Below are 18764 nucleotides of genomic sequence, written 5' to 3' on the forward strand. Positions count from 1 at the left end.
GACTTCGAAGCTCTAAAAGGCGCTCCACCCAATTCGCTCTCTTCTTCTTCTTCTTCTTCTCAGGTTCCTCCTCTCCTTCGTGGGTGTTGTCCGAGTAATTGACCACCCTCATTTGCTTGTCCATATCGGGATCAAAAAGAGGCGATCGGACCGAACCAGAGAGCTAGAAAGGGAAGATGCTAGTGGAACGACTTTTCTTTAGTTTGGGTTCGAGCGAAGCAGCACAGATGCAGTTTAGCGAGTAGCGGAGCTGAGGGTCGGACTTTGATCTTCGGAGACCAGATGGGTCGCAGAGGTCTTTGCCAGAATGGGACCGTCAAAGACTGTTATGTTCTCTGGGAATGTCTTTTGTCGTGCTGCCGATTGGAGAACCGGAAATGTTGACTGAATTGCACGCCATAGTTGGTCTCGGTTGGTTCGCTTTCGACTTTTGCTCCACTCTGTCAGCGCCTGAGAAACCGAGCTTGGACCTTTACCGAAGAAAGCTCTCTCTTTCTCTGGGAGTCATGGACTGGTTATTATTGAATGTCGGATCCATTGGACTTGGAGGAGTTCTTGGAACCAACACATCTGATGGTAAGTTGGTAACGACAATTTTGAAGTTAGTCCAATTTCTTCAAAGTTTTTAGAGTTGTAACTCCGCCATGGCCCACTCGATTGCCGTAAAGTCTTGTTGTCACTAGACATCACTTTATATTATATAAACAAAATTAATAACTTTCATAGAATCAGGTAAAATATATAAATCTGGTCTGGTCGGTCAGTAATTATTTTCCTTCTTTTTTTAATTTCACTTTACATACGCCTTGATGTTGTCTCTTGTTAAGTCTTCTAATTCATCTCTTTCCCATCTTCATCATAAAAGGAGTCCCCTTTATTCCGTTAATATTCTCCATCGAATATTTTAACTGTTGTTAAAAGTATAAGGGGATTTTGTCACTGACCCGATATTACAAGGGGGTCTTTGTAATTTATCCAATTTTAAATAGTCAAATGAGAATTTGGCTATGAACAATGCAAACTATAAAAAATCAGATGATTTCAAAGTCAACTGACGGAACGCCAAGTCTAACGCAAAGTTCAGAGGTCTTTATCGCAAATTAAAGTTCAAGGGTATCTATATCACTGACCCATATACCCAAATATTCAATACAAAAAGAATTTGGCGAAGCATATAGTTTGTTCAATTTTTATCTGACGGTCTAAAAGTGCTGTATATGATGAATCAGACGGTTAAACCATGAAATGAATACATGTTACACTATCGCCATCTCCCAAAAAAAGAATGCATGACCTATGTGTGGTAACAGTAATCGGCTCACAGAATCGGAGTTACAAAGAGTTTTTCACAGGAAAATGGTTGCCGTTTTCGCGTATGAACAACAACAACAAAGAATGGGAACACGATCATCTGCCTATATGAATTAAAGAGGAAATTCAGATGAAAAGAAACGATGAAATGCCACGTCGTCGGTGATTGTGATGATGCCAGTGACCGTGAGTTTTTTCTCAGGAGAAGAAAGAAGAAGACGATCTTTTCTCGTCGTCATGTTGATGATGACCGGGAGATTTTCTTCCGTATCGTTTCCGGCGACGGTGATTGTGGTGGTGCTTTCCCTTTCCGTGATCCTTGGAGGTTGAGTTGGCTGTGGTTTTCCAATCTGGAATGTTTTCCCTCGTGGGCGGACTAACCGGAGCATACAACCATGACACTGTCGTGGATGAAACAGGTGGAACAAATCCGTCGGGTGAAATTGCTGGAGAAATAGATCCTAGATTCTTAGAGAAGTATCTTCTTGCCGGAAACAAGACTGTAAGAATACCATCCAATCCATGCACGGCTATGCCAGATCCGTTATAAAGACCAGGAGCGGAGATGCTAACGCCGTCAACAGTAATGACAGAGGAAAAGATCGAGGTTGATGTCGTCTGGCGATTCTCGATCAAGAGAGCGTGGTCAGGGAGCAGCGTATCAAGATAGGGCCCGCTGGAGAGATCCTGTAGATCGGAGATCATGAGACGGCGGGGAACGACGTGGTACTGGAGTACGTTGACGTAATCTGTCGCTTCTGTCACCATGTCGAGTGAGAAAACACGGGAGTTGGTGGGAGCGAATAAAGTGAAAGAATCGCCGGCAATAAGCTTGTACCGGAGATCTGAAGTGGCGATGGCGTTGGCGAAGAGATTGTAACCATTGGACGTAAGAGCTCCAATGGCGTCGTCAAGTTCTTGATCTGTGATTTCAGCGACGGCAATTGAGAATAAAAGAAACAAGAGTGTGAGGAAAACAGAAGTCACCGTCAATCTGTCCGGAAATACATAGGCGATTATTCGTGATCGTGGACCTTTCCCCATTCTGAGCGTGTGAGCGAGTGAGCGAGCGGGGGGGAGAGAAAGAAACTGAGTTCGATTTCAAGCGTTTGCTTTTTTTCCCCCCGCTTGTTTGGGTTCTTAACAAACGAAGTGAGGCGAAGAGGTACGAATATCGGAAAGAAAATAAAAGGCTTTTGCCAATCAAAACCCTCCGTGAATTTTGATGAAAACCAGCATGTAATTGGGCTGCACGGCCCACTTTTGCGAGCCTCTCGACCTGTAGCGGGCATGCCGGTGCCAGGCACGAATCTCACAATATGGAAGCTGGTATGGCCCGAAGCCTAGATTTAGTGGGCTGAGTCGATATAAACTTTTTAGAAAAATTGAAAAAAAAGTAAATTAACAATATAGACAATAAATTAAAAAAATCCTTAACTTTTTATTTTATATGAATTTTGATATATATAGAGAGAGATAAGCTCTAGACTAATGACACAATAACTCCAATGATCCAATTGCTGAATCAATTGATGTCTGTGATAGTTTCTACAAGTAAAAGAGTGCTTTATAAAACATTATTTTTTTATTCACGCATTGGATCTCATAAAAGTAAAATGACCCAATTAATAAATTATTGTTTTTATTAAAATTTTCTATGTTTTTTTGAAATGCAATGACTAAAATAGCTATTGATAATAATGATCCATATAAAAAGGCTGCATAATTCAAAACCTTCATACTTATGTACATCCTCAAAAAAATCCTTAACTTTATATATATATATATATATATAAGTGATTGTTTTTATTATTTTTTTTATGTTTTTTCAAAATGTAATGACTAAAAGAACTATTGATAATAATGATCCACATAAAAGAGCTGCATAACTCAATACCTTCATGCCTACGTACATCTTTAAGAAAACCCTTAACTTAAGTTGGTCATAGCTAGGTGGTAATAGTACTTGTTATTAAAAAAGGTTCAAATCACATTACATGCATATTATTTTTATATAAGTGGTGAAACCATTTGCCCATATTTGATTTTAAGTTTGACCGAACCATTTAGATTTAAATTGGTTAAACCAACTTAAATTATCTAATTGAATTTATCTTTGAACTAATCACATCAAGAGTGATTGAACTGTTTGGATTTAGATTAATTTGATCAAATCATATCAGATTGGTTCAGTCAATGGCAATTTGAATCGGACCAACCCAAATACATAGATACTACAGAGGCTCTTGTGTAGAGGCGGTCATTAGAAAATGTCTCTATAACATATTAAAGACGACTGACTTTGTTCGGTTATCATAAAGGCATTTTCTGATGCCGCTGAATTGAAGTTTTTACTCCTCCGTATATTGGCAGAAATAAGAGTAGGCGCTTAGGTTTGGCGCCCAAAATTCATTTGCGCGACCATTCCCAAAACTCTTCGAAGAAAGTTCTTAGAGAAGAAAATCAAAATACTGAAACCCCCTCTCTCTATCTCATTTCGTTTTCCCTCTCTCTTTTTTGTTTTTTATGTTTCATTTTTTACCGAACCCTAATCAATACCTAGTAGGAGGTGGACCAAGAGAAGCAGAAGCAACAATGGATATCGACCTAGTTGTAGAGGAAAAAGCAAGAAGACCAAGTGAACTGTCCCAAAATCCAATGATATTTGCCATGCTCGTCAAGCTATATAGATTTCTGATATGGAGGACAGTAAGCAAATTCAATGTGGTGATTTTAAAGAGGCTGTTAATTATGAGCAGGGTCAAGACAGCTCCGTTGTGCCTTTCTCGATTAATTAGCTAAAGGGAAAGGAGGATAAAATCATGGTTCTTGTTGGAACAGTTACCGATGATACTCGGGTTTATGAGGTGATGACTTTAAGGTTTACAAAGATAACGAGAGCAAGAATTTCGAAGGCAGCAGGTGAATGCTTGACATTTGAGCAACTGGATCACAGGGATGCACTTGGGCAGAACATGGTTCTTCTCAGAGGTCCTAAGAATGTTCGTGAATTAGTGAAACATTTCAACAAACCATATGTACGGTCCAAGGGGAAGAAATTTGAGAGGGCTGTAGGGAGAAGAAACAGTAGGGGATTTAGGGTTTGTGTCATTTGTCAGTGCTATGGAGGTTTTTGTCGTGTACTATTCTGGCTCAAAAATTTTTGTTGGCATCGATCTTTTATATTTTGGTAAGCAATTTTTGTTGGACATCTAACCATCTAGACATCTATGCTTTATTTTTCCATTCTATCAGATGATTTGAGCCTTTATTATTCTAAATTGAATGGTAGTAATCATTACATGCATATGTTTGGTTATGCATTGTTCTTTCAAGGAATGTTACATAGATATAAGAGAGTTCAATTTAAGTTACTTATGATGCTGAAATAAGTAATCTAACGTGCTAGGGGGACAAAATGCTTGCAGAGGATTGTATAGGGAAGAAGAAATTAATTGAGTTGTTAGTCATACCTAGAAAGCTTTCAATTTAATCTCAGGCATCAGGTATGTTCTCTAAATTTTTATTGACTACTCAGGGATTTAATGAATTATGTCAAGATTCTCAATGAAAACAAGAAGACTTTATTGCTTTTTCGGCTGAAACAAAATATTGCTAAGATACAAGACAGAACAATTGATTAATTTATTCTATTTAGCTATTATCTAGACATGTTTGTTTACTCTTTTTTTTATTGATTTATTTTTCAATTTTGTTACTTTGGATCGTAAAATGTTATAACTTGTAAGTGGTATTAATTATTTATTTTCTTAACCATATCTGGTTACTCATATCTCTCTGTTAAAAATGCTCAAATTCAAAAATTTAGTAAACTTCCACCTTTCTTTGCCCTACCCTCTCTATATCTAGGACAACTAATAATCAACCTAAAAGGTTTTCTTGTTCAGTAGATCCAACATCTGAGATCTCAACTACCACAGGTATTTTCTAAGCATTGATATAAATCATAATTTTCTTGTCTATTGCTATTAAGCTAAAAGGGGTCTCACAAGAAAAAAGTGACATAGACAGTCCTGCGGGCAGGGAAAAAATCAATGTAGCAAGTAATGTATTTTTTCTACAACTACTGCATTGTAACTGGGATCCATTACCGGTTTGGTTTTGCTTTGTGTTTATGGTTTGGGATTAGAAGACAACTATTAGGACTTAGGTGATGCAATCTAACAAGTTTAGCATTAAAGGAGACACCTCCTTATGGTGATGCTTATAAATAATTTTTTTTTGATAGAAGTCAATGGTCTAGATCATTATAATAAAACCATGGAAAATGAATAATGGAATATTAGGAACCATAACTATAGATTCAAACGAAGCATCCTATCTTAAGCATATGTTCACTTACATTGGTTGGATTTTCGAGAGCATCTAACATGTGCAAGTTTTGTTTTGGTCCATCACTTGATGGCTTGGATCTTCAATGGGATGGTTATTAGTTTCTAATTAATTGTGTATCCTTAAGGTTTAGTTTAGGAAGAGTGCAAATTCAAATATGTACCATGCAAAGAGGATTTGGGAGGGAGGGGGTCGATAGGGTAAAGGTTTTAAAGGTATTAAGGGGTTTAGTTTGGTTTGGGCTATTACATATTTAGTAATTTTTTCCTATCTTATTTACCATTTCTCCAATTTGATAAGTGATGTTGAATTTTTAATTTTTGATTAAAAATTTTACCGACTTCCTTTGATTTTAATGCACTACTAGTTCAATAGAGAGATTTACCCACTTCTCTTTCAAGGAAAAGGGATTGAAGAGGTTTATGAGGAAAGTAGAGATTTAATGGGGAGAGTAAATGTTACTATTTACATTGGAAAGAAAGAGAAGTGGGTACATTATGGGCTCTTTTTGGTGAAAAAATTAAGGAAACACCATTAAGTTGACAAGCTATTAACTATGAGCATTAGCTTATTAAATTATTGGACAAATTTCCTATCATAGACGTTCCTTGTGAAATTTTCTAACTCATTTTCATCTTGGCCATCAATATAAACAGTTTTTCCTTAGAATTCTTAGCCTCAACAATTGGAACTCAAAGTATCACCACAAGTTTACAAAATCCCAATTCTACCAAAGTCTTCACCTCTATTAGGAGTTGAATCACCATAATAACTACTTTCAGCATCTTACAATTCAGCATCTCTTCCTCTAGTTTCAAGCAGTAGCAAAGGTTTTGGCCGGTCTGCATGTTCAGTGTGTTAGACAATTTTGTATTCCCTTAGCTTCAATCAGTATGATGTACTTTATGAGTTTATTGTAAATGAATAAAAGTGCATATTTGATTCATGTTCCCTTGGTATGTTTCTGTGTAATACCCTTAAACTGGACACTTAATGAGACTTGTGTTAGTTTAGAATGTTCACAGTCAGTGGGTCGGTCTGGGGAGACCTATCCTGATAAGGTTGACAGTGTGGTGCCACCAAGTCGGTTGGGGTGGCCTGTCTCAACTGCCAGGGTGAGACCCTAGGCACATACAGTGTAGGATTGATTGAATCTTTGAACTGGACCAGATTTCCAGTATTGCCCTGGACCTTGGAGATTGATGGGCAAAATAGAAAAATTACACCCGACCCCTAGACTCGATTATGATACTGTACTAGGTGTCGGATTGGGCTGTTTTTGATGTACCAATCAGTGAGATCCTTAGCGGGGGTCAAAACCTGGGTATGTTGGGATAGTCTGAGAATTCATCTGAGTGGGTGATCATAATGACATGATCAGCCCCTTTGTCGGACAAAGGTAATATTGGGGATGCACTCTCATTGATGGAAACCAAGACTACCGGCAGTTGATTTCAACCGTTGAGATTTGTTTTGCAAAGTATATTTTATATGAGATATAAAAGTATATATATTATGGTTTTTAAAATGTTTACAAGAAGGTTTTAATTCCTGGGATCCATATAAGTAGAGAGTGCAACACTGTTCCTTGCAGCTGAGGGAGAGGTCATCTCTTGTCGGGCAGTGTATGATCATTATAGGCTGAGAGGTTAAGTGTAAGACCATTGAGGATAATACCTGATGGGCTAATCTTGCATCTGCCCACAGTCCCTGTGTGTTACAAGGTGGCTTGGCCCAAGGACCACTTAGGGTAAGTGTTGGGCCCATAGAGCCCATTTGATGGGTTTCAGGGGGTGCACTGTCCATAATAGTGTATTCGGCCAGACCTTATAACAAAGGCTGGGCCGAACCCATGTGGCTGATGTGTAGATCAATGCTTGGGTCCCATGCCATACAAGGAAACCCAACTGGGTAGCAGTTAGGAAGGTTAAGTGAGCATATAAGCTTAATGGGCCTAAAGCCCATTTCAAACTAGGCTATTTAATTAGTTAATTATGGGGCGAATTCTGAGATGGATTAGCAGATAGGACAGGGTCTTGACTCTATCCACTCAGAGAGTCCAGATTTGAATGTGATTCAGATCTAGAAACCTCCTAATGAGATTAGGAGAAAGCTAATCTAATCTACAGATAAGATAAGGGTTTATTCTTATCACCTAAAGAGAGGGTTGATTCAAATATGATTTGGATAAACAACTCTTAATTGGATTAGGAGCTGATCCTTTGGGTTAACAAAAAGGAGGGGGTGGCAGCCTTAAACACACACATCCTCTTTAGTGCTGAGAAACACAGAAGAAAGAATTAAGCAACCTTGCAGAATTCTTTCTTAACGCCTCCCTGTTCTTGCCGCCCTGTTTGTTAGTTCGATCTCCAATTGTGGGAGAAGTCAAGATTCGATCTTGGCATCAGTTCTTGGAGGAAGAATTGATAGGAAGCTGTGCTCACGTGCCATCCTGTTGTTTCTTGCGAAGGACAGAGTTCTTGGAGAAGAACACTGCTGATTCTGCTCCATCTTGCACTGTACCATCTTCAGTGGGAGCAGTCTTTGGATCATTCCTTGGGCGTGAACACCTTCTTTGGGGGATACTGTTTCTTCGTATCAGGTATAATCCTCTCCTACTCCTTTTGGTTCAGATCTGGTTCAGTTTATGGTTCAAGGATGATCCTTGTAAATATGATTTTCTAAATAGGGAATGCGATTCCCAGCTGAAGGGAGAGAAAAATTTTTGAAATTCGCCCCCTTATTCCGCAATCTTTGGGCATCCATACGATGGAAATCTCATCCCTTCACAGTGTTGGATAATCACTTTGGCTTAGCTTCTTACAATTCAGTGTTGGATACTACCAAGGTGGGCCTTTTCTTTTAGAATCAAGGACCAACTCGTATGCAACATGAGGAGCTAGGTGTTCTTGAAGTTGAACAAGGCCTCTTAATTCAATTGGTATGCTATCTTATGTTTGCCTAGAACAAGGCCCAGTGGCCCACCCAACTCAAGTTCATCAAATGAAGTCTGGACTAGTGATAAAGGTACATGGATTTTCTTTAGGCTTGAAGGCTAAGAATAACAAGAAAAGCTTTGCATGTTTGCCATACCACAATATCCCTTGGACATGTTTGTTGAACCAGAGCAGTTATTAAAGACAAGAAATTAACCTATTCATTTTATACAAGCACACAAGTAATGTAAAATCCAAGTACCTATGATAACAACCGTAGACTTTTAACTGATACTTGATTAAGACAGGTTTACCCTTTGACCATCATCCTTTTGTTAGATATTCTTGGGTGTAGTAGTCACCTCACTTTTAAAACTGTGGTCTTTCTTTAGTGGGTTCTAATTGAAACCATGGAACTTACTTAAATCTTGCATATTCTGTAGCTAACTTTGATGGAGTACCCCCATCAGAGGTAATTACTAATACCTATATATAGCTTTGTATATAGACATTCTATCCAAATGAACTTTACCTTGTTATCTAATATTGGTGAGCTTAGTTCCCCATTGAACAGTCTAGTCTACAAATTGTGCTAGAGTAATTCAAGCAAGTTTATGACAACCCTCCTATTTATGTCCATGAAAATTGTAGATGATATCTTCCCTTTTCATTCAATTATCAAAGAAGGCTCGTATGGAACTTTCATTAACTAAAAATCGAAACAACTGCAAGCCCTAAACTTCTGAAAATTACAAACCATACTGGCCCTCGTGTGATTGATGACATGACATGTGGTCATTTTGTATTCCTAGGTCAAAGGATGTTTCATAATGCATCATTGAATAATACATCAAGGGTGAAATACTAGGATGGTTTCCTTGGCAGTTTGCTACAGGCTCTGAGGTATGTAGTCTAGCTTATTATTAGCTCAATATGATTTCAACTTTAACAAGGGTTTATTCTTTCTTTCTATCTCAACTTTTTGGTAGAAATGGATCAGATATGAGGGGATACTTTATGTGGTCTTTCTTGGACTTATTTGAACAGATTGACAGCTATATGGCCTCTATTATATGGATCTCAAAGACCAAGATTTGAAGAGACATCCTAAGCTTTATGCACATTGGTACTCCAACTTTCTCAATGGAAGAAGCATTACTCTCATTATGGAAGTTCTAATTGAATCATGTTAATGATATCAGTGTCTAGCCACTTACTCAAATTAACCTTCTCTTTGTTGGATAGAAACTAGTCAAATTCCCTTCTTAATTGTAAGCTCATCCTTTTTGTTGCTCTTTTATTTTTAATGGAAGAAGCATTACTCTCATTATGGGAGTTCTAATTGAATCATGTTAATGATATCAGCGTCTAGCCACTTACCCAAATTAACCTTCTCTTTGTTGGATAGAAACTAGTCAAATTCCCTTGTTAATTGTAAGCTCATCCTTTTTGTTGCTCTTTTATTTATTTTTTATTGTTCTCTATTTATTCTGAACAGGAAATATTTTGATACATTGGCTGTAATGTTGAGCATGTTTATTGATGTATTTTCTGAGATCATGAATGGATCATGCATATGATCATATTACTTAAATAGTTGATGTTTTTTATTTTTTTTTTATTTTTATGAATGTACTTAAATGGTTGATGTTACAAAACCTATTTAGACTGCATGATAAATATTATTTTCCTCTGGAACTAATTATTGATTGCCATTGAATCAGCAGGGAAGTCTAGAAGACTTAAAGCCTATACCCTTGGAATTTGGGAATCCTTCGTTTAATCAGGTTGGGCAGTTTATCCTTATGGATGTATTTCAGTTAGGATTAAAACTATAGTAGGATATTCTTAATATCTTTGATTGGTAGGAGGATATTCTTAATTGTTTAGAAGATGAGACAATAATCCTATGATAAATACATAAAAAGATCTGACTCCCATCGATAACAAGATAAATTTTATGAAGACAACGAGTGATGGTCTACCTAAGGAGATTCCCAATAGACCAATATAAAAAGATAACATACAGAAACATTGGACCTTGTGAGAAGTTAAAACAAGCCAGAAAAAAAATGTATAGAAATAACATCTAGTAAGTTTGAATCTAGGTTATGTATTGATATTTTGATTTATACATAAATGCACATGCTAGTGTAAGTTTGGTGGTTATTGGGTTTATCTTGAATAGTTTGTAGATCAGCTTCTCAGCTTGAAGTCATAAAGTGCAATTTGATGTAGGATATATATGATACATAAAGGACCAATTGGCCTTCAAATCATAAAGTGCAACCAAGGGGCCATGGTGAAACTAGTTTAAAACAAAAGCCAAGGTGGATTGTTATTTGTGATTGGTGAGTGCTAATTTAATGGTTTGGAACTTTGGATTTGGAGAGGGTAGGCAAGAAGCACATATTTTCTCTTTATCCTACCTATCCCCTACAATGTCTAAAGGAAGTCAAACCAATTCCGATGTGCTTTATTGGTGTTTATTTGTTTGAAGAATCTAGAATATACCAAGTAAAATTATGTAATATCTAAATGTTAGTGTAATCAGACCACTACCTTTAACCATCTGATATAAATAGGACCCATCTATGATTCTCTTAGGTTTCTCTGCATTTGCACGTACAAAAGAGAGAAGCATGCAATAACCATGCTGAACTGAAAAAAGCTTATACAATTTATACTTACCCATGTTATTGGCAGCCCCCTCTGTGACCATCTAATAATAACTTTAATTTCTCGAGTCAGCCACCTAATAAAAAATTATTGGATGATTGGATATAGTTCTCAACAAGTTTTAATTTGTTTATTATGTCAATTTAAGGTTTTCAATTTACATGTACATAGATGTCATCCAAATAGTTTATTTTTAATATGGTTCTTTGCTCTTTAAACCTGCTTATTTGTTTTTCAAATTAATTGTTATCATTATTGCTAAATTTTTAGTTCTTATTTCTCTTTTGAAATATTTTTGATTATGCATTATTTAATTAAGTCTAAGTTTGATTTGGAAGAAAAGGTAGGGAAACCTGGTACACTTCTATCTACCTTTCCCTTCCTTTCCCTACCTTTTCTTTTCAAACCAGACATGGCTCAAGTTATAGTAGATGCTTTAATATCTTATATTGCAATTCTGGAATACACTTATTTCTTTGTTTGAGAACACCCCACACCATACCACCACAGTACACAGAACATCAAATGGGGTGTGTCAAACATTACCTTGGTGGGGTCCAGGAGCCTGGAACACACCACACTTTTTGACACCACAGCATCAAATACACCCTAAGTTACATAAAGCAAAATATTGTTTTAGCTAAAACAATATCTCTGGGTATCATACCCATATCTCTGTCTACATGTCAGTACTTGGTCCTCTATTGATAAAATATCAAATGAAGTGTTTAGAATAACCAATTCAGCATGGAAGCAGTTCTAACAGTTTGCATTGTCAGATTATTTGCCTGACCTGATCTCTATGATCTTCAAGTTCAAGATATGCACAAAGGTGTAGCAAATCTTTATCTCTGGGGAGTAGTTTGCAAGTAGGGTCCCTGATGGATGGTCTGGATTAGCTGCATGATTCCTTCATCTCTGGCAGATATGGATGGCAAGAGGCCTGATTGGCCACAATTTTCCATGATGAAGTGAGCACAGTTACAGCAATAACTAAATTCATTCTTTATGAGATTTCAGTAAGACTAACTTCTACAATTACCTTTGCCTTAGATTCTATCAGAGTAACATCAAACCCAGAGAATATTTCACTATAGCCACACATACCAAACTCCTGTCATTCCTTAAAGTAAGATTCAAGAAAATTTGACTATTAGAGTATTTCTGAGAAGGTTCAACAGTTATTTGTTTCCAAAGTTGGTGCTAATTTAGCAATAGTGAGCCATAATAGTGCTGTCAATGGGCCAAGTCTTGTCTGGGTTCTAGTATGCCCTTGCATTGAATCAATAGGAAAATTCCCCTGACCTAGGTCCAACCAGGGTCTGGTATATATGTAGTGCTGTCAATCTACTTGAAACTTTTTTTCCTGTTCATTGCTTATCTCAAGTTCAAATTAATTAATTTTTCTCTTCTGATTATCCCTCTACATAGCCCCAAAAATTCCTGCTCCAAGTTCCAAATTGAGTACCGTTATAAGAAATTAAAGCTCCTTGTGTGAGAACTGGACCAAAGTAGCAGGTAATCATTCAAGGACATATGAGTAGAGAATCCCAAGCTCCATGTTTGCAGAACTATTAGAGAAATAGATCCACCGAGGCTCCATTCTTCTTTTTAATAAGCAGTGATCATAGGAATAGGATCACAAGTTACCTCAGGCCAAGGCATTACAACAAACATATCCTTACTGCACAGACTGCACAAAAGGAGGTGATTGAGGAAATGAATTACTGTTGCATTTGGCATTCCTTATTTTAAGGACTTATCTCCTTTTTTCAGTTAAAAACTCAATATTCAAAAGGGGATTTTAATTGCAAATGGAGATAATTCCTTAAAATAATGAATGAATGACAAATGTAGCCACATTCCATATGAAATCCAAATTAGGAGGTTGCATTCAGTATCTAGACATACAAAAAGAGGACCTATTTTAGTACAAGCTACAGTTTAATGGATTCTTATATAATAATTTCCTCAATATTACTATATCTATCTGCAAATGATTTTGTTGACGGAGCAAATCAGCAGTGCACAATAAGAACCCAAATCGATAGACTAGTTAGAGATGTCCATAAGCCTGTGTTTGGTTGTAGTGCAATTTTATTTGCACTATTACAAATGCATGGGAGTGCAAATGAAAAAAATGCAAATTCTCCTTTGATTTTGTTTTGGGTTTTACTTTATTCTGCTTTATATCTTAATTTACTTCATTTGTAATGCAATCAAACAAAAGAGAAGACATCTTGATAGGCATGAAATTTCAAGTGTTTTTCTTTTTGTTGCTTTTCTTTGCAGGTTGTAGAGGAAGAAAGGATTGGATGAAGACTACAAAGAGTTTTTTTTTTTTTTTTTTGAGATGTTAAAAGGAATTTCTTTTGGACTATTCTATATTTGATTTGTAGGTTGTTAAAAAAGAAGACATCTACTCAAAATGAAGAATGAATATAATGAGGGTTGAATGTTGTGGTTTTTTTTTTTTGTTAAAATGATGATGGAAGTCAATTGGAATTTTATGGATAATGTGTATCTTTTTGGATTTTATATATATTGTCATAGGTGTTTTATGCTTTGATTGAATATATTTTCATACAGGTGTATCAATTAGAATTTTTATGTAGCAATATTCACAATATATTGCATTTTTTTTAATTTGGAATCTTTTTAGAGGCAGTCAAAAGTGTCTAAATATTAAAGCATACAAAATTTTCCTTTTTTTAGATTTTTTTGGAGGCACATAAAATTGCCACAAAATCATTTAGAGGCGTTCAAATGAACTTCTAAATTGAACTTTTAGAGGCACTTTTAACTGCCTCTATACAGGACTTTTAGCGTCAGTGCAATAGAGATAGTCGTATGTGCTTCTAAAAGTCCAATTTATAATCCACCTTTAATGCTCAACCAAGTGCCTCTAAAACATTTAGTTATAGGGCTTTTAGTGGCATTTACCTGGTTATCTCCTGTAACTTTTAGAGGCATTTTTTAAGCTTTTAGAGGTAGTTATGGTTGCCTCTAAAGATGAATTTTCTAGTAATGGGGTTTGGGATTGAATCAAATAGTTTGAAGCGGGTCAAGGGAAACATATCAGACTTGTCCAAAAAATCAAGTTGGGATGTACAGATTCAGATTGGGCTGATCAATCCGAACCGGAGTCAAAGCAAGTGGGTCGGCTTGCTTCAGGTCGGACTGGATCTAGGTCAAACCGGTCCGTTCATAACCTTTTTGGATTTGGGTTGGTCTAAATCGCCCTAGTCTGGATCAGGATGGGTTGACCAACCCAAACGAATTGGATTGGGGTGATCGGGTCTATTCTCCGAGTAGAGGGTAGCCTAGAAAAGCCCGTGTCCTCTTCTTTCTCGCCTGCAACTGGTATGGCCTTGACTGAAGTGAATTCTTCAAATTCATACCAAATGAACTACATGAAGTGGTTGCCCACTGCATTTCCCTCTATATATTACCAGGAGCCACAAATGTCGCCCGCAACAACTCAGTGGTCTAATCCATCCTACCTCTTACTATGGGTATCCTCAATATTAGATGGGGGTGGATTCTATGGCTTTCGGATGAATCTACCTTCAAATGATCCTTACTACATACAGTCGGCCACAGATTCCTTTGGCTGCTCCTCCTGAACCTCCACTGCTGCTGGATGTTTCCACTTGGGACTTCCTCAATCCCTTTGGTTTGCTCGACGGTGGTTTCTAGGGTATTAGGCAAGATGTTGATGATGAAGATGGAAAAGAAGGGCAATATCATCATTTAACAGAACCGGAAATGGAGTCAGAAATAGAGTAGGAATCAGAGACAGAGATGAAGACGGAGATGCGGAGACAGAATTGGAAATTGGAGATGGAGTCGGAGACAGAGTCAGAATCGGAGATGGAGATGAAGACGGAGTTGGAATCAGAGACGAAGAATGGAGTGAAACCATAAAAGGGTATTTTAGAAATTTTAAAAAATATATCAGTCATATGATGTCAAATGTCAATGGAGTGTGATGGAGAGTTAACGATAAGGGAAGTTTTAGGCAATTATCAACAAACTTGAGAGTACTTTAAGACAATACATAAACAATAAAGATAGAGTTAGTCAATTAGTTAAACCATAAGTGTAATTTAAGATATCACATGCGGACAGAGTGTGATGGAAAGTTAATGACAAGGGAGGTTTTAAACAATTGTTAAAAAACTTGAAGGTACTTTTAAGACAATATGTAAACAATAAAGGTAGAGTTAGTCAATTAGCTAAACCATAAGAATAGAGGGTATTTTGAAATGAGTTCGGATCTCCTGCCCACGAGAACCCTGCCCACATTTATCGCAGCTGCACATGGAGAACATCTCATCCTCTGCATAGTATTATGCAGGGGGAGATGTTCCTAATTCACAGGGGATAGTGTATTGTAGGTAGGCATGGGCAGGAGATCCGAGTCACTTTGAAACACATGGAGGCCAAAAAGCACTCCAAACGTTGCTTACATTTGGATTAGAAACTGAATGAGATTGATAACGACAAGAAACGGGCAGTGGGCTTGAAGTGTAACATTTATTATCCATAACTAGCATGGATCTCTTCCCAACAGAAAACCTTCTAACATAATTTGTATATGCCATCTCATGCATATTGGGTCACCAATATTATTGTGGGTTCCAATCTTATGGTGAGATGTGTGAAAATGAATTCAGATTTAGTCCTTACACAAATCTATCTTCAGTTCTTCACTTCATCCTTACAGACTTTGCAGCCATGCAATGGGAACATCTCTGTCCTTCATATGTTTTTATTCATGGGATAGATGTTTCTAATGCATGGTTGCAAAAATTGAGGATGAATTTTGTGAGGACTAGAATAATTAAACACTGATGGAGGTTTTTAGGGTTCAATTGAGCAAGCTATCGGATGATTGTGAGAAATTAATCAAACTGGTGTTTGTGTGGTAGCTTGTTTTGGACCATGCTGCCTTCTTCCCTTCAAGCTGAAGCTATAGCAGTAAAGAATGCTCTTCTTCTTGCAAAGAAGCATGGATTTAACATATTAATTCTGGAATCTGATTGCAAGGTGTTAGTGAACAGCTTGAATGCGCCAAAGGTTTTTCTATCTCTCCTGAATGCTTCTTTGGGCTACGTTTGATTTCAAGGAAAAGCTATAAGGAAAGGAAAGAAAACCTATAAAAGCTTTGTAAAGTTTCCCTACCTTTCTCTACTTTTTTTTTCCTTCAAACCAAACACAACCTTAATTAAAGGAAACTCTAGACCTTGCAGATGGCCTCTCGGTTCCCTTCATCTTTGTCAACAGAAAGTGAAACTCAGTGGTCCATGCTCTTCCAAGATCAGGGTCTTTTTCCGGTTTTCTTTTCTTCTTTTTTTTTTTTTTTTTTTGACCTGGGTGGATTTACTGTCTAGTCACGTCTGATTATAATGTATGGAATTAGTATTCTTCTGTTCTGGGGATATTATAGCATACCTAAAGATTTATAGGGAAATAGATCATAAATTTTTTATTTTTTAATTGTTTATCTTAAAAAAAAACAAAACATTATCACAATAAAATGATCCTAATTTCACCTCACTGGGGCCTAATTGTGAGGATGACCCAATTAGGTGAAACCTAATCCATAACCATTTCGCATTAAAAGAATGGTTCAAAAGCCATAATACACATATATAAATACCAAAAGGAAAACATATACCCAATATATCCAAACTACTAGAGAGTCAACATAGGGCGAACCTAGCAAACACAGATTTCATCTCACCATTGGCACTTCAGCACTTATTATTATGGGAAACACAGTGAAAACTAAAAACATCACTAATTATATATATATATATATATATATATATAGTCTATTTAGAATAGATGGTGATGCTTCTTTCCATGGGCCTCTTCGGCGTGTTCCTTTGCTTCTTTCTTCTCATGGTGTTCATGGAAGGCGTATCCCCCACTCCCCACTGCAACCGCTGCCGCAACCTCTTCTTCAATTTTGTGCCTGTGTGCGTGCTCTGGGTCTTTCTCCGCCTTATGCTTCTCGTGCTAAAGCAATATTGTTAGAAAACAAAAACAAGTTTTTGATTAGTTTTATCGTACTTGTCACAACTTTCATCTATACATATACTAATGATAAAATAAATGTAACTATGCAAAGTATCAACTGATTGGTTGGTAAGGTCTCTATTGAGACTTGGGATCAAATAATCCCGTCCCGCATTTGGGTTAAAGGGGTTTATGGATTTTGGAGATGGGCTACCACGTCATGTAAGCCCTTTGGGGGAAAAAAAAACGTAACTATCAGTTGGTAACGTCTCTTACGAGAGCAAAAGCACCAGCTGCAGCTACACCAAGCTCACCAAAGTGTTCTAAATGCTTGTGTTGCTTCTCCTCTTTCTCATAATCAACAGCAGAGGAAGCAGCAAAGTTTGTCGTCTGAGAATAATTGCCGGTGCCGTCGGCAGCATAGGTGGTCTCGGAGTACACCACTTCAGACTCTGGCCTCTCATCCTTGTGATTGTGGAAGAGGTGGTGGTGGTGCTTTTCCTCAGCCATGGTGGTGGCAAGAAAGGTGTTTGACAAAGAAAAGGAAAAGGAGGAGGCTCTTAATCAGGAAGAATCAAAGGCAGATGGTATTGGTGGTTGATGGATGAATAGAGGGACTGAAGTAGTTCTATTTATAAGATTTCTTCTGAGGAGTTCTAACCTCCCCAGCTTAGTGCATACTGTGGAATAATTAATGTGACTGGGCCACGACTTTTGGAACTCACACGGACCAGATGAGTGCCTGAAAATGTGGTTGGTAAAAGCTCTCGGCTGAATCACAAGAATACGTCAACTGCTTCAAAGGAAATTACATGAATTCAAGATGTTAGTTTTTTCTTTATTCGGTAATTAGGTTTTTCAAGAATGTTTCTGCAATTCAATTATAACAACATTTACTTTATGTGATTGGTTGAACTTGATAGTAAGTATATCTTATTAAACATGAACAAATGAAAGAAAAAACAAATTTTAACTAATTGATTGAGACTGAGATTTAACATACAGAAAATATTAATGAATATATTAATCTTAAATTCTTCAATTATTTATAACTATTTATTAAATTTAGCCTTTTATGGATTTCCCTTTCGTGGTAATTGGTTGATATCGAGATTTAACATGCAACCAATATTGGTGAAATTCAGCCTTTGATGAGTTTTTTTTGATGGACAACACCAATGAAACCCCCCATCTTCACTAATTAAGCAAACATTTTAATTTATTATTTGTTTTATATTCTCTCACTCTCTGAACCGTTGTAAATATATCTTATTACACATAAACCAATGAAAAATAGATAAAATTAAAATCAAGAGTTAATATCATCCAATATCAATGAATATTAAATTCTTCAATTATTTATAACTTAATATAAAATTCAGCCTTTGATGGGTCTTCTTTTGGTGGCCCACTGATTTGATGGACAAAACCCATTGAAACCCCATCACTAATTAAGCA

General features: G+C 36.9%; 2 protein-coding genes and 1 pseudogene across 3 annotated transcripts; 1 reads left to right on the forward strand and 2 right to left on the reverse strand.

Moving 5' to 3' along the window:
* Positions 1-59: 59 nt before the first annotated feature.
* On the reverse strand, positions 60-2668 carry LOC104599925 (uncharacterized). The gene has a single exon (XM_010262680.3). It carries the CDS (start codon positions 2353-2355, stop codon positions 1510-1512), a length of 846 nt encoding a protein of 281 aa, XP_010260982.1. The 5' UTR covers positions 2356-2668; the 3' UTR covers positions 60-1509.
* Positions 2669-3511: 843 nt separating this feature from the next.
* Positions 3512-13850, forward strand: LOC104600154 (large ribosomal subunit protein eL18y-like; annotated as a pseudogene). The gene is made up of 3 exons (XR_016076227.1): positions 3512-4501; positions 9413-12250; positions 13572-13850. The product of XR_016076227.1 is annotated as a large ribosomal subunit protein eL18y-like (transcript).
* Positions 13851-16910: 3060 nt separating this feature from the next.
* On the reverse strand, positions 16911-17918 carry LOC104599924 (abscisic stress-ripening protein 5-like). The gene is made up of 2 exons (XM_010262679.3): positions 17583-17918; positions 16911-17306 (listed from the first exon to the last, which is right to left on the reverse strand). Exons 1-2 carry the CDS (start codon positions 17814-17816, stop codon positions 17124-17126), a joined length of 417 nt encoding a protein of 138 aa, XP_010260981.1. The 5' UTR covers positions 17817-17918; the 3' UTR covers positions 16911-17123.
* Between the last annotated feature and the right edge of the window lie 846 nt (positions 17919-18764).

This window comes from Nelumbo nucifera, chromosome 5, assembly GCF_055504915.1.
Source record: "Nelumbo nucifera cultivar China Antique chromosome 5, China Antique-T2T, whole genome shotgun sequence".
Classification (NCBI taxonomy): domain Eukaryota; kingdom Viridiplantae; phylum Streptophyta; class Magnoliopsida; order Proteales; family Nelumbonaceae; genus Nelumbo; species Nelumbo nucifera.